The sequence below is a fragment of the Poromitra crassiceps genome (genome assembly GCF_964638095.1).
Source record: "Poromitra crassiceps genome assembly, chromosome: 4".
In the NCBI taxonomy this organism is placed as follows: domain Eukaryota; kingdom Metazoa; phylum Chordata; class Actinopteri; order Beryciformes; family Melamphaidae; genus Poromitra; species Poromitra crassiceps.
In genome coordinates, this window is record NC_139626.1 from 33,677,777 (window position 1) to 33,696,625 (window position 18,849).

General features: G+C 41.8%; 1 protein-coding gene across 1 annotated transcript in view; it reads left to right on the forward strand.

The window, feature by feature from the left end:
* cpped1 (calcineurin-like phosphoesterase domain containing 1) overlaps window positions 1–18,849 on the forward strand; it is a 92,081-nt gene that overhangs the window by 22,552 nt on the left and 50,680 nt on the right. Inside the window, exons 3-4 of the mRNA XM_083635370.1 lie at window positions 8,226–8,398; window positions 16,832–16,963. Of these exons, the coding sequence (XP_083491496.1) occupies window positions 8,226–8,398; window positions 16,832–16,963 (305 nt within the window). The remainder of the gene's footprint in view (window positions 1–8,225; window positions 8,399–16,831; window positions 16,964–18,849) is intronic.

Below are 18,849 nucleotides of genomic sequence, written 5' to 3' on the forward strand. Positions count from 1 at the left end.
GACTATATTATATCATGAGTAGGGCTGGGCGATATAGTTAAAAAGTATATTGATATAACAGCTTTCATATCAGTCTATATAGATAATTATTGATCATTTTAATTACCTGTTTTTATTAAAGGAACACTCCGCCCATATTCAACCAGCTTTGTATCATTAGAACATCAGTAGTATATCAGAAAACTGTAAACGGCTTTGAAGTCTGTCATTTAATTTGACAGTTATTGAGTGTTAAAGTGTGGACCAGTGACATCACTGGTCCACACTAACTCACATTAATAACTCATTAACTCAAATCAACTCTCAATAACTGTCAAACTATTCATCATTCATCTAGTTTGACAGTTATTGAGAGTTGATTTGAGTTAATGAGTTATTAATTTGAGTTAGTGTGGACCAGTGATGTCACTGGTCCACACTTTAACACTCAATAACTGTCAAATTAAATGACAGACTTCAAAACAGTTTACAGTTTTCTGATATACTACTGATGTTCTAATGATACAAAGCTGGTTGAAAATGGGCAGAGTGTTCCTTTAATAAAAAAACATGAGAAGAAAAAGGTTGCATTTAGCCACTTTATTTTGAACCACATTATTTTCAAGGCACACAGGTAGGTCTAATTTGTCACACACACACACACGCACACACACGCACACACACACATGCTCTGAGTGCAACTGCAATCATTATTTACAGACATGGTGATGTTTTACTTTGATGATGGACAGCCTAGCGTTGCCAGCCTTCTAAAAAAACGTTTGGTAACGTGTATTTCAGGGTTGTAGGGTTAACGTTAGGTGAATCAGAGGTGTGGAAAAGCCTGGGTTTTGCTTTGACTACAAATATGCCATAGGCTTATGTAGGGCTGGAGGGCGACCGCGCTGGGGACCGCGCGTGGTTAGTTGGGCGAGAAAAAGCCTTGCCTCGCTGAAAATGCGGTACATTTCTCCATATCTGTTGTATATACCCATCAAGACTCCGCCCAAGCAGAAGACATAAAGTCATAAGCTGTGTGCTCAATAGATGACACAATGAGTTATTCCTGTGGCAAAGTACAAGTAAAACCTTTCTAACACTTTGTCTCTGCTCACAGAATTGAGCTGCGGGTGCCCCGCAGCTCAATTCACTGCAAAGTAACGTTGCAGACGTCCGTATTTGTGAAATTTGTGTCTTAACATTAACGTTAATTTCCCGGGCGCTTATTAAAGGCACTGTGTGTAAGATTCTGCACTATTAAATATCCCCAAACCAATACCTTGTATATATAGAGGAGGTATAGTGATTTATTTCTGTGTTTACAACTAAGCCACGCCCCCTCCCTGTGTTGTGATGGCCCTCTGTCCTTCCCCTCTAACATCCCGAATCTGTTTACATAGAAACCCCTCCCCCGAGAAGCCGACCTAGTGAGCCCCTCCCAGTCCACAGCCCAAAACAGAATTTTGTAGACCAAGATGGCGGAACCCTGATGCGGGCATTCCTGACTTTTACATTCCCTGATACACCTTATATATGCGGTTTCATACTTTAGCCAAATCGCCGCCGAAAAGAAATATCTCAGACCAGATTCAACCTTGCCGGTCTGGCTTTCACTAGATGGAGAGCCCTACGAGCAGCTATATCTGGCCTGCAAAGTGACTCGGAGCTGGCGTGTTCTCCTGTACACAGTGGTAAGTAACGTTATCGCGTTTGCATGTCCCATTTCAGTAACGTTACGCATGATAGCGAAATGTACAAGTTGTTATCGATATTGTGAATTTGTTCTGTGAATGTTGTAATCACTTGGCTAACTGTTGCTTTTCCCGGCTATTCAAATGACTTTACACTGCTAGTGTAGTAGCCTGCTGCAGGATTTGATTAGCTTGTCGTTCGTGTATAACTTATACACAGACATTCTGGTGACAAGTTGACATAAATGACATAACGTTACTTCCCATTACAAATTTCGCATGCATTTTCTGTTTATAATTACGTCCAGTTGCTGTCACTATGACGCAGAACGGTATAGTAATGTGTAAACACTTAGAAAGGGCATGGAGAAAAGCTAGCTTCGCTAATGTTAGCAGTTTGTTGTTCTATTCTATCTCACATACAACGTTACATTAGAAAATAGCTGTAACACCGTCCAAACAAATCAAGGTTTGGTAAAAGTATCTAATTCATGACAATGTGGAGGAACCCTGCCTTGATATCTACCAGCTACAAAATAGATGATTTAAATTAATACTAAACACGTTCCATTTGTCTGATTTTCAAGGTGCCAGTCATCCAGTCATCCAGAAGATGACAAGATAGAAAACAAGTGGACCCACCATTATGATATTTGAGATGGAGAAATTGTGCTTTTATAGCAAACCTGTATAATACATGTTCTATCATCTTTGATGTTTAGATGTTTGCTGTCTGCAATCTTCTGTACACCAATAAAGTTGATATGACTTCATCCATGTCTCTTGGCCACTATTCTCCATTGTAACATTAGATTTGCCTAAAGCTGAGTGTGTCTAGCTACAGTAGCCTAGTGCCTACCAGTATTTGTGTTTCTGTGTATATATAGCCTACTTTATATAATAGACAGTGTATGTGATGTTTCTCAGTACATTGATTTCACAACTTCGTTTATCAGAAAAAATACTTTATTTGCAAAACTAAAATATGGGCTACACCAGGATGACGTGACCAGTTCCATCAGCTATGCGGTTCTTCAGGATGTCGACAAGATCTGCTATCGTCCTACAGCCGACCTTCCTCTCTACGACCCTGTCTCCTCTTTGTCCCACTGGTGCTAGCCTGGGCTTCAGGCATACAGCTTGGTTTGCCTGCCTATAAAATACAGCAGTGATTCAAGCGTTTGAAATTAGTTTGAACAACTCTAACAATGAGAAAATACTAGCGTTGCACTATGAATACATTTTGGCCATGTCTTGGTATTAGCAGACGAACAAAAACACAGGCTAAGCTACTCACTGTTGACAGACAGCTGTGGTTAGCTAGCGATGTCCCCAACATTGAATTGAAATCATCCTAATTTAGCTATGTCAACCTGGTTTTAGACAACGTTTTGCCTAACTGTACTTAGCAATAGGGCAGGCTATGCAAAAGGTTAGGTTACAATGTAACCTTTTCAAAATCCATGTAACCATTACATGGATTTTGATCGGTTAGCAGATTATACAAATAAGTCTTACCAAGCGGACTATTGTCAATATCCTAAAGGTTTATGACTATCATGTGAAATTTGTCATTACTCAAGCCAAATACATAGCCGAGATGCATTCGTGCTTGTTTTATGTACTTACGTCTGCAGTAGGTAGGCTATGCACAAAATAGTTGTTTATATCTCCGTTGCTTGGGAGGGAGGGAGGTGGGGGAACCAGGAAGTGCTGTGCGCTGGTGGGTGGGATCGAGATTGTTTGGGTAAACAAGTTTTGTTATGGTTTGAAATGGCGACATCTAGTGGACAAAAAAATCACACACAGTGCCTTTAATAGAACACATGTTACCACGTTACGTTAACACGAATTGAAACTCGCCCACATCGAATTCTAACGCCGGGTGAGATCAAACGAGTGGCGTCAGCGGAGGACTAAAATGTGAGACTCGATCATTAGCCAGGAATGGGTCTCACGCTACTTTTGCATGCTAAAATAAAGCTAATGACATAATGTACAATTTGATTCAAGGGGGGAAAAACCCTTTCAGAGTACAACACAAACTGTCTATTTTGCTGCAACTCGACAGTGCTGCATCCAGGAAATGTCGGGACTCTCGGCTCTGGATCAAGTTTTTCATATTAAAAGTAGGCTACGTTAGGCCAGAGTCATAGAGTTATAAGAGTTGCGTCATCTCCATTCACTCCAATGGATTTTTTATTTTGTTTTATCTCGCAAGCATTTTGGACTTCCATGGGTGCCACTCTCTCTTTGAATCACTCTGGGTTTCTCATCTCCTCCCGATCAAAAATGTGGGCTTTTCTTTTCGCATGCCAGAGATGATGGATTATTATATCGCCTCTTCTAGCGCTTATAGCACACATCAGCTGACCGCAAACAGGCAAGATGCGTCGCAAACTGCGGTAAAAACTCTGATTGAGATGCATATTCCGAATGCGCTCTATACATGACTTACATGATCAAAGAGTCCTCCTAAAACCCGACTAATACTGGAATAACCCACGTCTTAATCGGAAAATGCTAAATTCAGAAACAGTACCTTGGAGTGATCCTTGACAATCAGCTGTCCAACTCAGCCTACATCGCAGCAACTGCCCGGTCCTGTAGGTTCTCCCTGTACAACGTCCGCAAAATCCGTCCGTTTCTCACAAGGGAAGCAACACAACTCCTGGTGCAGGCACTTGTCATCTCTCGCCTGGACTACTGCAATGTTCTTCTCACTGGGCTACCTGCTGTAGCCATCCGACCGCTTCAGCTCATTCAGAACGCTGCAGCCCTTCTGGTATTCAACCAACCCAAATTCTCTCATGTCACTCCCCTCTTCCGGGACCTTCACTGGCTTCCCATCTTGGCACGCATTAAATTCAAAACACTGGTTCTGGCCTACAGGGCATACACCAGACAGCCCCACTGTACTTACAATCTATGGTCAGGCTCCAAATCTCTCACCATTCCCTCCGCTCCTCCACCAGCGCAGGACGCCTCGCCCCTCCTCCACTACGGGGGCTCAAAAGTCGCTCATCCCGTTCGCGACTGTTCTCGTCCCTGGCACCTCAATGGTGGAATGAGCTTCCACCTTCAGTCACGACGGCCGAATCACTGCCGATCTTTCGGAAAAGACTAAAGACTCACCTTTTCAGGCTCCATCTGGGCCCTTCTTGAACTAACTTCTTTCTCTCTCTCTTGAAAAAAAAAAAACGAACCTAAGCTAAACTTGTACCACTATTCCTTCAGACGTTGAAGGTGTCATAGACTGTGTTGCATAGTTGATTGCTCTATTGCTGACAAAAATGTGTTATTGTAAGTCGCTTTGGATAAAAGCGTCTGCCAAATGACGTAATGTTAATGTAATGTAAAAAGGCCAAATTCGGAAAATGCAACTGGAATATGCTGTTTACATGAATGACCCTTATCAAATTCAGAATATTGTCATTTTTCAAAGAATAGTGGAATATTGTGTCCATGTACTGTAAATGTAGTCAGTGATAAAAGCTTCACACAGAAGCTGTTTACCAAAACAGAAAGGACCGTCAAGTGTCTCTTACTTTGCATTTGTGCCATATTGGCCATCTGAAAGCTGACAGGTTAGCTTAATTATGGAAGAGAGGCAGGCCGAAAACCACTTCCTGCCTTTTATCTGGATAGGTTTTAAACTCTCCGTTTTCTCCCTCTGTCATGCACAAGATGTTCTGTTGAAAAGGGCTCTTATGTAACGGGTCCTGTCCACCACATCCATGGAAACGTTCGCTCCAAAAAGTAGGCCAGGTAAAATAAATTACTTAGATGAATAAAAAATAACAAAAAAATTGAAAGAAGGGGGATGAAGGAATAGCTTTAGAGCAGAGGCTGATAGGTTTGTTTGATACACATTCTAAATTATAAATAGATTTACGTCTCGCCCATTCTCTGCCCTTCCCTCCACCCTCCCACACAAGGCAGGGAATTAATTTGGCTCAAAACATTTTCCCTCTTTTTGTGTGTGCCCGTCCTCTGTGTGAACTCTGTGTGGCTTCATAGCTCTCTGTGGCTGATGTGAACGCATCAGCAGTGCAGTCTTTACAATTTAGAACAGGAAATAAAGCATGCACATCCACTCAGTAGGCAGGTGCCAGACAAATAAATGATAAACTGACCGGGAGCTTGACTTTATTTCTTTATTCCAGTTTTTACAATTTAACACAACGCAAAGAGACTTCTCCTAAAAGCCTCTCCCGGTGTACAACACTTAGCCTCATGTGTCTTGGGCCAGTGCATCTGACAACTTTTTCCCGAGTGCTCTACCCAGCGCTCAGAGCAACAAATAAATAACTTAACTAAATAAATATATAAAAGTAGTGTTTTGCTGTGCGGATTGGGGAGGCTTACACTAGAACAACACTCATCTTCTCCGTAACCATGGTGATACAAAGTAAAGTCGTACAGTGCATTGATCATTCTCTGAGCTGTCATCATTATCACCTAAATAATCCCCCCTTCCCTTAGGCAACTCTCACCTGTAGTAACCTACCCACTCTCTCAGCCTGACAGCTTTCATCAGCACTCGTATAAAGGGGGCTCCACACACTCGTATAAAGGGGGCTCCACACACCGCAGCAACAAAGGCAGACTGTTGCATTGCCTCACGCCGCCTTTTTCACAGCTAAAAAGTTGCACTTTGAACACACCACAAATATGACATTTAACGGTCACCTACTGTAGCACGTACGTTGTGCACCTGCGTGAGACCTCGGTCCAGGACTTAGACCAAGCTCATAGAGAAACCAAACTCATGAAACTAAGCAGCGTTTGCCTCGTGTTTGTCACCACTTAAACGTTTCCTAATATAGCTGCTTAATGGAGAATATGTCTGATAAAAGGTTGTAGATGGCACTGTCTTTGTCAGCCCTTGCCTGGTCTTGCTTGTGGGAGAAGAAAGGAAGAATAAGGAAAAACCGCACTAAATGGGTGATATCATAAGGGGCTTTCCCGAAGTCATGTTGTTGTGTATATATATGTGTGTATATATATGTGTATATATATATATATATATATCGTATATTGTAATATTAATAGTATAATATAGTATTGGAATTATCAGATGAGATTAGGGATGTCAACGGTTAACCATTAAGCGGCGAGAACGTTTGTGCACGTTAAGCATGTCTGTCAATTGGTTAATTTGCATACAACAGTATTTTTTGTTTTATGAATGTGCAATGTATGTACCGCCACAAATTATAATGTATGATGGTATATTATTCAAAAGTAAAATTAACCAAAAGCTGACATCCCTAGATGAGATGAAATTGGAAAATGAGCAGTGTTTTGTGTGTGCTCAGACAGTGATCTCTCTTACCGACTGCTGAAAAAGCCGCTGACTAGAGCCAACTGTGCGGGAAACGCCGGTAAGACTAGGACAGACGCTCACTGACAGTTCAGACTATGGATGTTCATTTTGAACAATTTCCATAATCGAAGATCGGGAAAATTAACGATCAATTATCGATTATCGATAGTGTAATAATAATAATAATAATAATAATAATATAAATATATATATATATTTTTTTTTACTCTGGTCTGGTAATAACATTGCGCGTTCTCGGCCAGCTATAATGGCGATGCCGCTGTGTAGTAAGAATATCAGACACTAGCGCTGTGGCCAGGTAAACAAACATGTTACATGTCAGGTTACATGATGTAAGGCAATCGGCATCTTCCTGCTTAGCTGACAGCACAAGAGTCAAATCAACAGGCCTGAGCCTCACTGAGGTCCGCAGACCGCTGGGTGTTTGTTTGTGTCCCCATGTTTAAAACAGTTTTGTTGGCACAAAGGCCCGTGCCCAGCCAGAAAACTAGAGACTATATGAAGCTCCACCTCACGTTAGTCGGCTGTGCAATGGAGTGGGGCGAGGAGGAACGAATTCCACCCAAACCTAGTCCGCAAAAAAAATAAAAAAAATAATAAATAATAATAATAATAATAATAATAATAATCGATCAAAATTCCACATGATCGAATCAATTCCTTAACGATAATTGATGAACTAGTTCAGACATGGCCGATGCAGACGCTCACTGACAGCTCAGACATGGCCGATGCGGATTAATCGGCTGTACTGTATGTGTCTGCCTCTCTATTCTAATGCCTCGCTCCCTCTGTATGGCTCAGGTAGGAATAGGATGTTGTAAGGTTGTCATTAAGCGTTGGTGTGGTAGTAATTTTTTTTATATATTGGTATTGGGCCAATACCAGCAATGTGTTAATATCGGTTATCGGTATCGGCCAAAACTTTCATATTTAGAGGAAACAATGCGGTGAATCTATGACTTATGGGCTTTTCCAGATGTTTAGCAGATAAAGAAAGATATTACCTTTTCAAATTCACAGTGTTTACATGTTTTTCAGCATGTACAACATTGTATTATCATAGAAACTTGTTTTTATACAGATCATATTGAGGACGGTAAATATCTGTTATCGGCCATAACAGCAATGTTAATATCATCGGTGCATCCCTATTGCTTTGCGTACGTCTTTTGTTGATGCCTGTCTTCCTCTTCCTCTCCCAGACAACCCGTTGAGGGAGGGTCAGGAGCGGGATCTGAAGGCGGCCCTGAGGGGGACAGATCCCTCCATCCCGCTGGTGTTTGTCAGTGGCAACCATGACCTGGGCAACACCCCCACCCCCGGCACGGTGCAGCAGTACTGCAGCGCCTGGGGGGATGACTACTTCAGCTTCTGGGTGAGCAGGAGCAGGGAGGAGAGGGGGCTGAGGTGTGCTGTTTGCTCAGATTCATATTTATTTAATCATTTAACAGGGACAAATGCATTAAATATAAAATACAATATATATAAAATATTGATCAAATAACAAAATGGATGCCATGCATGTGGGTTTCTAGCCAAGGCTAATTTGCAGCCTCTGTCCCTGGCTTGGCTTTTGGGGTTAAAGGTCCCATATTATGCTGTTTTTAGCTGTTTAAAACATTTTTCTGTGGTCTTTAAAAGAAGGGTATGAATTCTGTTGCAAACCCCCCCCCCCCCCCTTCCCCCAAAAAAAACACACACAACACAAGTCCAGGTGCTGTGGGGCCTCTCCATCCTCTCCGTTTGTTTCTCCCCTTTTTAACTATGTGCTGTTCCGAGTGGGCGGGGATGCCATGATAATGAGACGCTGCTCTGATTGGCTGATTGAGGAGGGGAGGGTGCAGATGCAGAAGAACTCCCAAACCAACATGGCAGCGCCTTGTAGAAGAGAACTCTGTAACAGAACATAATATGCAAATATGCAAATAGCTCCCATTGTGACATCACAACGGGAGCCCAATCAAAACAGCTTCTAGGTGCACATGTTTTTCCAGGGAGGAGGTGGCTAGGGCAACAATGCAGAGGTATTCACTTTTCACATTCTGGGGGGGGGTTACCAATCCCATTATGGTAAAAGTATGGATTCTTAGCAGAAAAATGCTATTATCTATCTTGTTCCAAGTATTACTAATAACAGCTCTTTTTCAAACAAAGTTACAAAGTGATCCAGAGCCAAAGAAAAAAGAAGAAGAATTAAATTAAAATAAATGATCAAAAAACAAAGAACAAGGAAGTAAAAAGTAGTTCCAGCCACAGGGATGAAAGACAGATTGAATAAATAAACCTCAGACAAGGCAGTAAGGATCAAACGAATAAAAGCCAAAGATTAAAGGAATATGTAAAGGGAAGTTTTGATAACTAATTTAAAACATGATACTGCTTCACTCCAAAGCCAATTAATAACATTATTAGTATTATTTTAGTTTCTGCCATTCTGCCCTTCATTTGCACAGGAAAGGACTGCATTAAAGGGCTACTTTGCCGATTTTCAACCAGCTTTGTATTATTACAATGTCGGTAGTATATGCAAATTATGTCAAATAAAATTTGGATCGGCATTTGGACCAGGAAGCAGCTACTGTAGTGGTGCCTTCAGAACGCTGTAGAGCACTGTACTGTATGGGCAGTATTCACTGTATAACCTACTCTACAGATTTGGTGGTATGAACTTGTTGAGGCACAAACACCAGTAGACCTACAGTAGCTCCATTACCTTCCCTTCGCCTCCCAATGTTCCTGTCGGCACTGGGACGCCTGTCCTAAATTTGGCACAGGCTGTCGAAAGACTGCATTTAAACGGTTGTTTCATGCAGGAATATCATTTGAACACCTCCGGACATACTACTACCTTCTTTACGGGGAATATAAGATCTTCAGATCTGCAATACGACGACGGAAACGGGTAAGGAATCGCTTTATGCACATTGAGAATCTTTTTGCAGCTCATATGTGTTAGATCAGGGGTGCCCAAACTTTTTTGACCCAAGATCTACTTTTCTAAGTTGCCAGCCTCCGGAGATCTACCAGTCCAGTTTCAACATCGCAAACGCATACACATCGATGCATCTTAAATCGATGCATCACTTTTTCCCCCAATACATGATTTATTTTTTCTCACTTTACAATACAATTGCATTGTATTATGATCCATAATTAAAGGCCCAATCCGTCAAAACTCACTATTACTGACGCCGGTGGCCGTTAGTGTAACTGCAGGCAGCGTGTGAACGAGCTGACGCGCGGGCACCATACTCGCACGCGCACAAGCAGTTGCCTGGCAACAGCAGAGCTGTTCGTTGCTTTGTAACGTTAACTCATAAAAGTCACTTGAAAACGGCAACCTGGACAATTTATCGGTCAGATCAGCCTCGAGATGCCCAGGAAGGATTCTGGATGAATTAGGGGGTTATTGTGGCATGTTTGGTCGTGTTTTGGCTTGCGTTGGCTGCGGGCAAGTCGATACTCATGTTAGCAAAAGCCAGGAAATAGCCTGCTCCCCCTTTATGTACGGTAATGCCTGGAGTTGACCAAACTGAACAATCAAACAATGTTTCATAAGCATAACAGTAACGTTAGGCATATTTAGGACTGTTAAATTAATTATCCACACAAGACGGTAACGTTATTAGTGGGGCTGGTGGTAATTTCTATAAATGTAAATTAATATTAGTTAGCCGCGATTAGCATCAAGCTAACATTACTAGTATGTGCAGTCCCACTGCAGTCAGAGCCTGCTGGCTGCGGGAAGTGGATACTCATGTTAGCACAAGCCAGGAAATAGCCGTCAAAACAATGTACCGTAAGCATAACAGACAGTAGGCTAACGTTAGGCATATTTCCGACTGTTAGATTCATTATCAACACAAGACAGTAACGTTATTAGTGGGGCTGGTGGTAATTTCTATAAATATAGCTAAATCTATTAGTTAGCCGCGTATAGCATCAAGCTAACGAATCACCACCGCAGCTAAATGCAGTCAAACAATAATGTTCCATGACCATAAGCATAATGGTAGTAACGTTAGGGTTGCATTACTTCACACAAAACGGTAATGTTAGCAGAGTTTCTGACCAGGTGGTCAGATACTTGTACTACGGAGTGACAGTAAAAATCTTGAATCTTGAAAATCCATTAGCAAGCAGCTAACGTTATCTGGTCAAAACCACATTACACTAGCTACAAGCAGCAAGTTCCCTAACCGAAAACACAGTCCTGACTCTAGTTTCCCCCCGATGTCGGTCACATTGCTGCTGTCTGGCCAGACGGGCTTCATTAGATAAATATTTATTTATTTAGTCTGGACTTTTTCTGGAGTCTGTGTTTGTTGTTTCCTTTAGCTAGCAGCTAGCGACGAGCATAACGTTAAAAGCTACTTCAGCCATTTCCTGTTAGCGTCTAGGACAAGAGACAAGCTCGACGTGAACGCGCGAGACGTCACATCCTCTAGCTGTGGCGGGAGATGCTATCCACTTCGAAACTGCGGTTTTCCATGTATCTTCTGAACGGCTGGTCGGAGAGAAACGCCCCTGGTCGCCATTTTTAAGTGACGTCAAGGCGCATTCACTCAGTGCCAATAATAAACACTTTGTGCACATTTATTTCTCGCCAAAACCAACGGAATGGGCCTTTAAAATAAACAACTGCATGTAATTCCATTATATTTTATTTTATTATTAACTCATTCTCTGCCAGGGTCATTTCGGTCTGTGTGCTCCCAGTGCCAGGATTTTGAGCATATTTCCTGATCTTCCAGGACCCACAGAATATTCTGTGCTAGGAATAAAATTACACAACATATCTCACAATAAAGCAGAGACTCTCTTCTTACCCCTTGTAAAAAACTGAAACTCTACCATGTTTCCTTGTTTAGTTACAAGCAGTGGAAGTCAGCTTGTTTTCACTAAAAATGCCCTCCTTGGAACAGAAAATAGGAGAAAAAGAGGTTTTTAGTGAAGGACACCGTTTCAAGCAGAACTCTCTTTTGAGCCTTTTATTTTTTGCCTCAGTGACACATCAGACACATTATACAGTATTTGTTTTCCCAAATAAATAAATAAAAAATAAAAAATAAGAGAATGTATTTGAGGGAGCTGTGTCGGTCCATCCCGCCCAGTGAGCGGCTACAGAGAGAGAGAGAGAGAGAGTCTGGCCCCTGGGGTTTCTTGACAGATGAGGCTTGGCCGCAGTATTTATCAAAGTATGATAAATATGTGCACAAAATAAAATAAATAATTTACTTTTACAGTTGCCATGTGGATTTTTAGCTTAGCTTGATAAAAGCATAAACAAATGGAACGAACCCTTATGTGGTCACACTCACACACTCTCTCTCTCTCACACACACACACACACACACACACACACACACACACACACACACACACACACACACACACACAGGAATAACGAGTGCTGTAACGTTACCTGCTGTCACGTTACCTCTCATAACTAACGTTAGCACAGAAGATCACACAATAGCTACGTTAGTGCTGTAAACTTTGAAATGTTTATGTGACACATGTTTCGCCTTGGTTGCTGGGGACGGGTGTGTGACGCGGTTTGACGCGTTTGACGTATCCATGTGATTCCCCCTCCCTTGAGTGTGACAGAGCTCTCCCTTGAAGCGAGTCATGCCGGCGGCATAAGTTATAAACGATGCGTGACAATTATACTCGAATGTTGTGTGTGTGATCATTTCATCTCAAACGCGATACAAGAAATAGGCTACTTTTTACCATCGTCATCGCTCTCCAAGTGGCACCCATTTCTCCTCCTCCGATTCATCTGTGTCAGACGGATCAGAACGCTGTGAAGGGGAGCCTTCTCGCCCTGGCGCTCCGTCGTGGAGCAACAACAAAAACGCCGGCGTCTTCCTCGCCATCGTCGCCATCCGAGAACTCTGGGTCGGACTCTGTTTCGACCATAGGCTCCACCCATAAATACTAAACTAGTGGGTTCCTTTTATCAGTTTGACCTGAAACAATGTCACAGGCTGGGAAAGTGTCTGATGTACCGGTAATGTAAACAGCCAAAACATGAAAGTACGTCCGAGTACGTCTTTGGCACAGAACGCCATTGTTAAAAGTACGTCCGGGTACGTCTTTGGCAGAGAATGAGTTAAAAAAAATAAAAAAATCCTCAATGCCATGCGATCTACCACACTATCGACGTATTGGGCACGTGTTAGATGATGTCACCACTGTTAGATGAGGTCACCAAGGATGCCAACAGTGTTCATGCCACAGTGATGATGTCATAATGGAAAATGATGTCATCATTGATGATCTACACCTCACTGTTGAAGGTTGGTGATTTCACTTATGATGGGCTATAAGAGTCAGTTCTGCCAGCTCTCCGTGTTTGATCGTAAATTCAGTTTACGGTGTACTTCTGCAACAGCCTGCATCTAGTCTTTACTCTCGCTCGCAAGCTTACCCGTTGCCAGTTCCGGTGTTTCGAGCCCGTCAAGTGTCTGCGCCTGAATCCACTAGTCTCCTGCCTAACAATATGAGCTGCAAACTGATTCTCAATCTCAACAATGTAATTGGACATCCTAACACCTGGGACACACAAGAAACGTCTCCGTCACAGCGTGTCACAGAAGCGTCGAGCAGGAGCCTGACCATTTTCTCCGCGCCGGTCACAACTTCTACTGACTTCCTGCCTGGCTGCTCGCGGCTCACGTCAGAAGTAGATCAATAGACCAGAAAATCGCTGTAGGATGCGAGACAGACGCGTCGCGGCTGCTGGGATCGCTCTCCGCTCTTCATAAGAACACCGAAATGAAACTGCCTCCGCTTCCGCGATGGTGTGTCCCCGTCGTTCTAGTAAGGTTAATGTGGAGATGACCTCCAGTGTCATGGTACAGGCTGAAGAGAGCCTAGGTGTGAATTGAACTCACTATAAATTCAGTTGGGTTTTTCTGCTTGAGAGGGTCAGGCCATGCTGCCAAAACACGTGCCTTTGTTTAATTTGAACCATGGGTTATCTTTTTGATTTATTAGGGGTTCAAGCCCCGAAGGGGCTGAAACCCTATTGTTATTGTGCTGGTTAAATTCCCGTCAGTTGGTAAATGGTAGACCCCTGAAATTTGGCACAATGACAGATATTGTTGGCTGGTTTCTGCTCAAGAAAGATTTTTGGAATCGGCCTGAAGGTGGCACTATAATTAAAGGTTTTACGTTAAAGGCCATAACTTCCACGCCGTTTGTCTGATTTTCAAACTTTCCCCCCCAGATGTTCAGGTGAATCTGCTCTACAAAGTTGCCATAAGGACCCTTAAGGTCCGTCTGGAAAATGTTTGAGATATTTTGAAAAGTTTGGAAAACACATTTTTGACCATTTTTGACCAGGAGAGAGACCAGGATTATTGTCCATCTTTTGTAAACAATTTGCCATGACAATTTGCAGGGATGCAATCTCAGCAGTGAACACAGTATCCGCAGCCACATTCAGACACTGGTTCACAAAGTCACCACATGAAAAAGCTCGTCCACCCTTTGCAATCAGTGCAGATATCTGATAACTTGCCCGAGTTGCATTCTGGAAAAAAAATCGGGGGGGGGGGGGGGGGAACAAACAGAGCGCGGCCCAAATTGGTCAGCACTGTCCTAGACAGTTTGACCGATTTACAATATAATGTCGCCTCGGAGCAGAGATGTGGAGCCACTATTACGACTTAACTTACGTTCTTGTTTCTGTGTTGAGGCGGTGTTGTGTGTGGCCCATGCCAGTCTGTGGAGGTTCTTGGTGGCTGTGGTTGGTGTTGTCCCTCATTTCCTTGGCTAGCCTGTGTGGTCTGTGTTGCTGACAGCGGGGGGCACTTGGTGGGGGAGCACAGAGCTGCTCACTTTGCCTGTGGGCCATGAATCCATCACTTGCATGCTCTGGGTTCTCAATTTTCTCTGGCCATAGAGCACAGATTTAAACAAATGTGAACACATTTTTACTACATAGGTGACCTAGTTTTAATATACCTTCATATTCACATTACTACATAGGTGACCTAGTTTTAATATACCTTCATATTCACATTACTACATAGGTGACCTAGTTTTAATATACCTTCATATTCAAATGACTACATAGGTGACATAGTTTTAATATACCTTCTTCATATTCACATTACTACATAGGTGACCTAGTTTTAATATACCTTCTTCATATTCACATTACTACATAGGTGACATAGTTTTAATATACCTTCATATTCACATTACTACATAGGTGACCTAGTTTTAATATACCTTCTTCATATTCACATTACTACATAGGTGACCTAGTTTTAATATACCTTCTTCATATTCACATTACTACATAGGTGACCTAGTTTTAATATACCTTCATATTCACATTACTACATAGGTGACCTAGTTTTAATATACCTTCTTCATATTCACATTACTACATAGGTGACCTAGTTTTAATATACCTTATTCATATTCACATTACTACATAGGTGACCGAGTTTTAATATACCTTCTTCATATTTACATTACTACATAGGTGACCTAGTTTTAATATACCTTCATATTCACATTACTACATAGGTGACCTAGTTTTAATATACCTTCTTCATATTCACATTACTACATAGGTGACCTAGTTTTAATATACCTTCTTCATATTCACATTACTACATAGGTGACCTAGTTTTAATATACCTTCTTCATATTCACATTACTACATAGGTGACATAGTTTTAATATACCTTCTTCATATTCACATTACTACATAGGTGACATAGTTTTAATATACCTTCTTCATATTCACATTACTACATAGGTGACCTAGTTTTAATATACCTTCTTCATATTCACATTACTACATAGGTGACATAGTTTTAATATACCTTCTTCATATTCACATTACTACATAGGTGACCTAGTTTTAATATACCTTCTTCATATTCACATTACTACATAGGTGACCTAGTTTTAATATACCTTCTTCATATTCACATTACTACATAGGTGACCTAGTTTTAATATACCTTCTTCATATTCACATTACTACATAGGTGACCTTAGTTTTAATATACCTTCTTCATATTCACATTACTACATAGGTGACCTTAGTTTTAATATACCTTCTTCATATTCACATTACTACATAGGGGACCTAGTTTTAATATACCTGCTTCATATTCACATTACTTCAGAGTTGACCTAGTTTTTAATATACCTTTATATTCACATTACTACATACATAGGTGACCTAGTTTTAATATACCTTCATATTCACATTACTACAGAGGTGACCTAGTTTTTAATATACCTTTATATTCACATTACTACATACATAGGTGACCTAGTTTTAATATTCCTTTATATTCACATTACTACAGAGGCGACCTAGTTTTTAATATACCTTTATATTCACATTACTACATACATAGGTGACCTAGTTTTAATATACCTTCATATTCACATCGACAAAAGAGTTCCTTTGCAAAAGCGGATAAATGCCATTCCTAAAACGAATGAACTGGTTTATACTCCCTGGAGTGCACATAAAATAAATAGGTGATTTTATTTGAAAATTATTAGGTGACATTTTTTAATGATGATTTATGATAACAATATACAAAAAATAAAATAATTACAATTAATGATAAATACATAAATGTGTAATAACAAAATTATAAAAAAATTAAGAGAATCTTCAATTCTGTAAGTTGTACAGTAATCATTATTGTCGCCATCATGCGGTCCATGGCCTTTAAAAAAGGTTCAAAACATGAATGAGGTATAGGCGCTGTGAACCTGAGTCCCATGTCTGTGTGTTTTCCCTCTCATGGCGTCCCAGGTGGGTGGAGTCCTCTGCCTGGTGCTGAACTCCCAGCTGTTCTATGATGCCTCGGCCTGCCCTCAACTGAAGGAGGCTCAGGAGAGCTGGCTGGAGGAGCAGCTAAGCCGAGCCTCCGCCTCCTCCTCAACGGTAGGACGGTGTGTTTTTATTCTAGGCTGATTTATGTAGGTGTTAAGCAGGGTACAGTAATGTGTTATTTGATTCTAGGCTGATTTATGTAGGTGTTAAGCAGGGTACAGTAATGTGTTATTTGATTCTAGGCTGATTTATGTACCGTAAATTCCGGACTATAAGACGCACCGGTGTATAAGCCGCGGGACCAAAATTGACTATTTTTTTCTTCTATAAGCCGCACCGGTCTATAAGCCGCGGGTGTTTTGATGTTTAATTACCATATGAAAGGGTTCGTGCACAGAGAGGAATGTCGGGAAAGCGATGGCTGTTTGGGGAAGCTCCCATTTATTAACATTTCAACAAAACAAAACAAAAGTCAGGTCACTAATCCCCAGACAAAATCACACAACAATAGGCTATATGTGCAGCAAACCTGTAACCAGAGAAGTCAAGTCACTAATGCTCGTCTTCCTCTTCTTCCTGCGTACTGAAACCACCAAAGTCCTCATCTTCAGTGTCGGAAACGAACAGGTTCAGGGTGGCTTCGTCAACCACTCTCCTCTCTCCTTCATTGTCACTCAAAACCAACGAACTCCTCTTCATCTATAGCTGTGTTTCCATTACAGTTTTTCGCAAAAGAATTGCGATATTTCTACAACTTCGACAATGTACAATTGCGACTTGTAGGCGTTTCCATTGAAGTTGCGTTTGAGTGATTCCCCGTTGCAGCAGCTGCCACAGTGATTACGCACGGGGATCTGCCCCATATCCCGTCCCCTGCATGCTCAAATCCAACCAATGGTCAATGGAAATCCCAACATGAAGTTACAATGCATATAAACGAGCCTGATTATCAATTCAAAAGAAAATGAGTCGCAAAATGTTGCTGGCTGCGTGAATGCAGTCAGCGCGACAGGCAGAGGAAAAAAGGTAGCCTAATAGCCTACAACTGGTCCGATTTAGAGATGGAGGGGGGAAAAGGCTGATTTGGTTCTATAATTGCACCTGAAACGTGTGCAATGTATTAGCCTACTCACAGTCACTGTATTCACTTCAGACAGCACCACCGCACCAGTGTGTGCTTTTCATCCTCTCATCTCGCCGCTGTGCCAAATGCGCGCACACAGGCAGCCTGCTGTCACCATGGACCGATTTCTGCCATTAAACATTATCTAATTTGCCCGGCTACGCTTTTGCACAACACTCGTCTTTCTGCTAGGTAGCGTTGCTTCAAAGTTTTCCACTTGCTGCGGAGGTTTTGACACGGCTATCGAACCTTACTTACCAAACTTATTTTCCGCTCCTTTTCCAAGGGATAATATGGGTCACATGACGTGCAAATGCGAAAAATGTGTTTCCATTACACTTTTGCGATAAACTGCTATATCGACACGTCTGAAAAACCACCTCATGATCATCTACTGCTCGTTCTCATGCTGTCGAGAACGAGCAAAGCTTTTTTTTGGTGAAAGAATCCTCCAGGGCGCTTCTTGTTAACAGTCCGAGTGAGTGGCAGGTCGAACGTCAAAGGCACTTCATCCATATTTATGATCTGCTCCGGTTCGATGGAATATTCCTTGATCTTCCTTTGTGTGAATTCGCCGAAGTTTGTGATTTTCTCCTGGTAGTCGGGGGAGGGAGTTGATGGGCTTGTGGCCGTTTGCTTACCGTAATTACCATATGTAAGTGGTCACGCACAGAGGGGATTGTCGGGAAAGAGATGGCTGTTTGAGGAAGCTCCCATTTACCGTATTACCGTAACATTTCAACAAAACAACATAACACAACACCACCGTTGTTTATTTTTACAGTGCACACAGTGTCCGCGGTGTGGTGAAAAGAGGGCAAGAGAGGAAATTAAAACAGAAGTGGATTTATAGTTAGAAAGAGTGCTAAAAAAG